We start from the raw sequence: 7394 nt of genomic DNA, 5'->3' as shown, positions 1-7394 counted from the left end.
ATTAGCATAATTAATTGTAACTACTATACAAGGAGAAAAGGGAGTGGGGAGACCATGAGAGGACATTTCTTGTTTCTCAAACACCCTACCTCGCCCCCAAATTAGAACACACTATGGATAGTTGCTCTCATCAGGTCTCTGGTATTCACAGCAAGGCGAAATACATTTTTTGTCTGAATCATATAGTCTTCTATACTCCTGATACAGAATTTGAAACAGTATCTGGATCAGTACTGGAGCCACTGCATGGTCTTCCTTGGAGTTCCTCTCCTTTTATAGCACTTAGAGATCACTGTTTCCAGAACCCTAATTCCAAGCCTGTTTGCTATGAAAACCACACAAACATAAATTGGGAAGATCTCATTAAAAGCACTAATTTTATTTTAAACAGTAAATTCCAACACCCACTCAACATCTTGATTCTCTTAGCAATCATCATAGCCAACCTACAGACACAGGAGAAATAAAAGGAAAGAAATCTGCTTTTTCTCTGTAGCCATCAAGAGACTCTATATGACTCCAACATTTCATTGAGCAAAAGGGGAAGAAATGCATTTTTTCCGCAGGTACATCCATGATATGGAGGAGAAATGTGGAGCAGAAGGAAGTTTGTGTGATGCACTCAAGACCCATTATTGTAGACTTAGTAGCAATTGATGTTAAATACCTCAGAGGCTGCACTGAATCAGTCATTGGTGCAACATTTTGTCTTCATAAACAAGGGATATTTTCCAAGAGCTCTGCCCAGGCAGGTGTGCCAGTTGCCTTTCTGTAATCCTTGGTGCTGTTCTAGCAGGAGGGAGCAAACTGTGGCACCATTCCCTTGGCAGGTGTACTAGTGGAAGAACAATAAAGTGCCCATGAAGATTAGCCATCCTATACCAACACAATTTCATTCTATCCTGTGCCAAGGAAGTCCTCCTGTTTCCAGTGTTGCAGGAAACTTCTTGCACCTGAACAAAAGCCACGGTGTGCCGTTTCTGCAGTGCCGGCCATGTCGATGCAGGTCCTGTCAGAGAAGGGTAGATCTTCCCAGACCTACCGCGTGACCTGCAAACAAAGAAGAATGAATCAGACAAGACTTCTGCTGGCCTATGCTATAATTTCCATTAATACAGGGCCTCATGTATACTCCAAAGCATATAGAGCTATTGCACAAATGGGTTTTTCTATTCAGCTCCATGGGGAGTCACTCTGTATGCTTATCCTTTGCAAATGCATGGACTGCACAATGGAGAACCCCCTGCAGGTGAACCGGTTCCATTTACCATGGTATAGTTTTTACAAATCAATAAACTTTGGAACATGAATTATGGGCGTAACTCCCTGAAAAAGCTATAATTTTTTGTTTGGAGGGGAGGGGCAAAATCCTGAGAAAGTTCCTAAAGATTACAAATTGTTTCTGATTGGAAAGAATATTCATCAAAGGAGGAAGCCTCTTATGTGTTGGACTACTAGCCGTATTTGTCTGCTGCAATAAAAGCCACAAGAACAATCTTGAAATACTTTAAAAACTACCACGTGAATTTTAGCGCTAGGTTTTGTAGGCAACAGGCTATTTCATCCAATATACTAAGTAGGCACTGAAAGCATTCAATGTTCCATTCCTAGGTTCAATAGATTTTCACTTCATATAGCTAAATCTAGCTCCTTCCATTAAAAATCACATCCAATAGAACCATAAGCCTGGAAGGCACCTCAAGACAGCCTAGTGCAATCATCTCCAAGAAAAAGGATACTTCATCTAGCCATTTAATTTATCTTACATATGAAAACCACTTTACTGCAGATTTGCAGAGCATATAAAGTAGTCCAATACTGTGTATGTCTGCTGCTTTGTGCTCACAAGGAATATACTTTTCTTGGAAGTTATATGGAAAGAGGCAATAAGGAAGACCACACAGTCAGATTTAACATGTCCACGGGCACCCAGGAGTCAACACACCAGCCAAGACAATGGAACAATCAGGATTTACTTCAGATCAGGCGAACAGGGAATCTATTCCAAATGTTTTAAATATTAAAATTGCTTTAAAAATTAATGCCCTCAAACTCTTCTGACCCTCCAGTTTCAAGATTACCTCAAGTGACCTTTCTAACAGACAATATGTAAGCTAATTTTTTACATTAAAATTAATTGAATGCAGACACATTGGGCATTTTATCTGCAAAGAAAGTCAGAGGTGTGCAAGCCTTTGGGGGAAAAAAGTAACAGAAGTGCATGTGCATTCCACAGGAGAAATCATTAAGGACAGCTCTGAGGAGTGGTGAGAGTTAAAGATTTCTTTGCTCTGAAGGTAAAGATCTGTAAGGACCCAGTACCTGCCTTCTTTCATTCCACATGCATGGTGTACAGTAAGTAATCTAAACAAATTCTCCTCCCCAAGTAGCAGCCTGAAAATTGTGCCTCGGCCTTTGAAACGCTGATGACTGTGGATGATTTTACAGCCTTCAGACATTCCATACCCTATTTACCCATTACAATGTCCTTTCTTACAGATTTCACAGTAGGACTAGTGATTTCTGTTAAGGCAGCCATCAGAACCATGGATGCATCTGAAATATTGCTATTTAAATTCTCTCCCTGGCCTTGTGTGCATGCCAAGCAAGAGAGAGATTCAGCAGGAACAATTTAGCAAATCCATCACAAAATGGCAGAGAGATCAAACTGAGACCATAAAAAAAATTCAATTTGTACATTGGAGAGAGACCCACAGCTAAGGAGGGAAGATATGCTCATTATTCAACTGCCCAGCTAGTAAATGTGGTAGCTGTTATATCTTAGGCATCAAAGAGGACAGAATAAACCAAAGTGATCTGCTTTAATGCAGAGACTGAAATGGCCAGCCTGCGGGGAAAGCAGCTCACAGAAGGCATGTTTTTTGGAACTCTGATGGTTCATGCAGAAATAGAGGAAGGTCAGACCTGCATCCTTATTTTCCAGAGAAACACTGCGTCCTACGGAATCTGAATGCACATGGTCTTTGGAAAGCAGAAACATTCATTACACTTTCCACTCTGTCTCTATGTGCTTTTTAAGTCAAAGCACCATCTTCAAAAAGTAACATGGGGTGCACTTCTTAGTGTACCACTGAAGGTGCACTTCTTAGTGTACCACTGAAGGTTCACTTCGATGTCAGTAGAATGAATAGAACAGAAGCAGCCCCATGGTGATGACCAATTTTTTTCCTTTGTCACTGAAGAGCACATCCTGGCTTAGGTGGATACCTTGCCCATCTGTTCACCTTGTTTATTACTGGACTTTTCTTTTCATCCTTACAGCAGAATGATGTCCTTTGCTTCTATCTACTGAGCATTAGAGCCTTTCCCTCTTTTCATAAAGTGAATGCGCTTCCCTAAGTTGACCCATTCAGCGCAAGCTAAGCAACATTCCATTGGTTTCAGTACTGGCTGTAAGCAATTGGTTTCCAGATTGTTCACTGATGGACCAAGTCAGAGATGGGTTAAGCAAGGTGCCACAATGTCAAGTGTTTTCCTGATGGACGGTATGTATAAATGTAGCTGCGGGCCAGAAATGTTATTGCCAAGATGGAAAGGCAGCACTGCTCATAAAAGATGGTATATACGCAAAATGAAAACAGGCAGAAGATAAGACAAAGTTGATGGTGTGAAGCTGGTATGATTACTCATCACCATTCGGATGCTTGTGCCAACTGAGGCTGCGCTCATATTCAGAAGGGGGGGACTTTCAGTGCAAACATGCTATTTGTGAAGATAAAGATAAGAAAAAAACAACACATTGCTATTTTACAGGATAATTTTATGGGGTGTTTGTGTGGAAAGGAGATGGAAGCACGAAGGAAGCAAAGCCTGAAGAATAATTACGCTCCACTGTATGAACAATGATTACAAAATTATGCAACTGATTAACCATGACATACATGTAATTACTAATGAGTTTGATAAAATTTTAATTATACCTTGTTCTTCAGGGTATTCAGCAAGCCATGAAAATAATAATCATGTAGCTCTCTGTCACAGATGATTGCTCCAACTGGAGGAGCAGTGACAAGCTGGAAAGACTTTGGCTAGATCGTGATTAAGGAAAAGAGACCCATGGCACCAGAAGGTGACTGGCAGAAGTCTTATAGGAACAGCACCTGTCACTATAAAACTAGAGTGGGATGATGAGCTTCAATCGATAACTTTCCTGATTCTAACACGAGCTGCTCCTATTAGAGACCTACCAAAATAGAAGTCCTAGAGAAAAATTTCCATCTCTGGGATCATGTTTATTTTGATTTGTTCATCAGCAGTACATGTGTCATTTACTATTGGGTAATTCGGCTCATGAATTCTGTGTAAGATATTTAGAAGAAAACTGGTCACAATAACTGAATGAAACTCTTCAATAGGTAAGAATAGCCATTTCCAATGGTTTACAAAAACCATTAGTTACTCCTGAAATAATAAATTTTGTGAAAATTAATGGTGAGATTTCTTGTTTTTAAAAAGATGCTTTACTCCCCCCCCCCAACTTCTTTTACTTGTCTAGATTTTCTTTTGTTATTACTATGTACTTTTTTATTACCATTCATTATGGGCACAGTTTTGAATGAGCAAAAAGCAAATTAATAATCTGTATTGAACAAAATTGGTTTTGGTAAAAATATTTTTGGCTGAAAATATGAAAAGGGTCTAATTGCATATTTTAAACAAGAGCCTAAAAGGCCTCCAACCAAGGCATGGAAGGTGATTTCCAAAGTCCTCCAGAGGAGCTTTAGACATGATAGAGAAGTAGAGGAAACAACTCATGCCTTTTGAAATTCCTGCTGCCTTTGTACGGTTGCCTTATCCAAGGCCATTTTGAATTACCTGTTGAAGTATCTATTGCATAAGAAACTGTAGACCTTCACATGGAAACATTTCTGTTTTGTCTTTCCATGTTTGTTATCATGACCACCATTCTTAGAAACAACAGCAGCTGCCTAGATCAAATGTTTGCCTCTTAGAGCCAAACTAATCTGCACTGGCAGGTTTGCCTACATGTTTGAAGTTCAACTGAGATTTACATCAGGCAATTCCAACGGGTCCCTTGTTTCAATTGATTCTTGACTACTCTGTGAGTCCTTTCTTTTCATAACAAACTGATTTTTGTATCTCAGAAGACATATATTGAGGCTCTTGGATTACCATGTGCCCAGCAAGTCTGGTTTTTCTTTTTTGGAGCTATCAAGTACAAGGTGGTGAACTAATCCAATGCCCTGCATTCCCCATTCACAAAATCTCATTAAAAAAAAAAAGATTACAAAAATATCCTGTAGAGGGGGGGAACAAGAGGTTGTGTGACTTAACCTTCTCTCTTGCTCAGTTTGGATTAACACAGCTTCAAAGAGAAATCAATAAAGAAATACCTTAGTTGTTTTCACTTTGTTGCCACTACTGCAGCTCCATCCAGATGAATCTGGTAGCACTTTACACTCCTCTCCTTCTAGGCATGGCTGCATTTGGCACCACCACTTCTGGACCACTATTGAGGCTGGGGGTGGGCAAAGAAAAGACACGATGGGAAAACATTCTGGTCTCTAGAGTTTTTGTCTCCTCAGATGAGACTATATGCAACAGTTTACATAGATAATCCATTCTGGGGCAGCAATCAGAAGTAGAGGTGTGGGGTAGAAAACCTAAAGATTCAACATTTCATAAAATTATCAATGAATTGATGCTATAGCAGATACAATACTAGACAAGCATGGAATTATCAAAGTTGCGATTCATGTTTTCCAGATCATCTATCTCTAGAATCATCTATCTCTAGGAATTGTTCAGAGAGTTTTATTCATCTTTAAATGTGTGAGCGTGGTGGTGGGGGATACAATCATAGTAAAGGGGAGCCTTTTTCAGGAGAGCATCAGAGTTTCAGTGGCTGGAAAGTGATCCAACAGCGCAGTCCCAAAACTTACTTTATCAGTCATCTAGGGCCAACCATGCCAATCAGCAGAAGGATGCTGGCATACTCTGAGGACAGAGCCATGAGAAAGACAATCTTTATGACAACAAGACCAAAATTATGAGAGCACTCATTCAAACTCTTCCAAATTCAGAAACTATGAATTACAATGAGGCAGCTGCAATGTCTTTACTAAGGGGGAAATGAAGCTTAAAGCAAGGTTGAAATTGCTGGGAAGAGGTGTCTCACAGAATGAAGACTTCACTGTTACACCTACAGACAAGACCACAGACCAAGTGCAAACAACTTCTGCCATCCTTTTAAGAAGCTCTGTTTGTTAAGGTTTTGGGGTCTAAGGCCTGCTTTTCACATAAAAAGCCAGTTCTTTCTGGTCATAGAAACCACAATAGGAGACACGGAAGAAACTTGCAGAGATAGGTGGGCAGATGTTCCCTCCTTCCAGCAGCACGGCGAGGTCCCTCCCACTCTCCCTTCCCTTCAGTGGTGCGCTGAGGCTTCTCCCCTCTCAATGGGATGCCGAGGCTTCTCCCTCCTTCCCAACAGCGTGTTGAGGCTCCCCCCCCCCACTCTCTTTCTCTCTCAGAGGCTCACCTGGAGTAGTTCAGATGGGCACACAAAGCCTTCCCCCTACACCCTCCTTCTCAGCAGCTCGCCTGGACTGCTCGGGGCAGGTGTGCTGAGGCCCCCCCGGGAGCCACCGCCGCCACCGGCTGCACTGCCAACAGCCTGAAGTAAGTGCGTTCTCTGCACTTGCGCAGAGAATACTTTTTATTTGGGGGAGAATTTAACCCCCTCCTGTTTTTTAAAAAATGTCAGCTTTTTCTGCAGACCTAGGGAGTCCCCCAAGCCTGTTGAAACATTTGTTTGGGATAAGTATGCTTCCATCTGTAGATAGGGGGCACACTTGGGAATTAGATATATAGATAGAAGATCAAACATGAGAAAAAAGAACCCAGCCTGCATTCTGCCCACTGGCCTGTAGGAGATATGAGCAACACACACTGAGTTCACTCAACCTGTCAAGCTCAATTTCAACCCTGGTCACCTGATTATTTTGCGCCTCTGCCTGGAAGTCACCATGAACAGAGAAAATGCCCTGTTTGAAGCAGACCTTCAGCGTCCCAGGCATCCAGCACTCGTGCACCTATTTCCTCTTAATGCCAACAGCATGTACCTCTCATATGCCCTGCATGAAGTTCTTCTTTCATTTAAAAGAGTATTTCACTTCCTTTATGGAAGATGAATGGCTTAACTGTTGACACCTTTCACCATAGCAGTAAGGGTGCTTCAGAGCATTCCATGAAACCCCAGTCTCCCAAACCCATGGAGTGATTTGCCATATGGGTAACAAGAAGGCTTTCGCCATATTACAAATTACGTTTCATGCATTAACTCTCTATCAGGTCCCTCCCCACTCTGTATTTTACTTGTTGTGGTAACTCAATTGCCTTTAAGAACCGTG

At 41.4% G+C, this 7394-nt stretch overlaps 1 protein-coding gene across 1 annotated transcript in view; it reads right to left on the bottom strand.

Moving 5' to 3' along the window:
- Positions 1-386: 386 nt before the first annotated feature.
- TAFA3 (TAFA chemokine like family member 3) overlaps positions 387-7394 on the bottom strand; it is a 79288-nt gene continuing 72280 nt past the window's right edge. Inside the window, exons 4-5 of the mRNA XM_056844511.1 lie at positions 5376-5500; positions 387-1050 (exon numbers count right to left, since the gene is read on the bottom strand). Coding sequence (XP_056700489.1) covers positions 1039-1050; positions 5376-5500 — 137 coding nt within the window. The 3' untranslated portion in view covers positions 387-1038. The remainder of the gene's footprint in view (positions 1051-5375; positions 5501-7394) is intronic.

Source organism: Euleptes europaea, chromosome 2, assembly GCF_029931775.1.
Source record: "Euleptes europaea isolate rEulEur1 chromosome 2, rEulEur1.hap1, whole genome shotgun sequence".
NCBI lineage: Eukaryota > Metazoa > Chordata > Lepidosauria > Squamata > Sphaerodactylidae > Euleptes > Euleptes europaea.
This window is presented reverse-complemented; position numbering and strand designations above follow the sequence as displayed.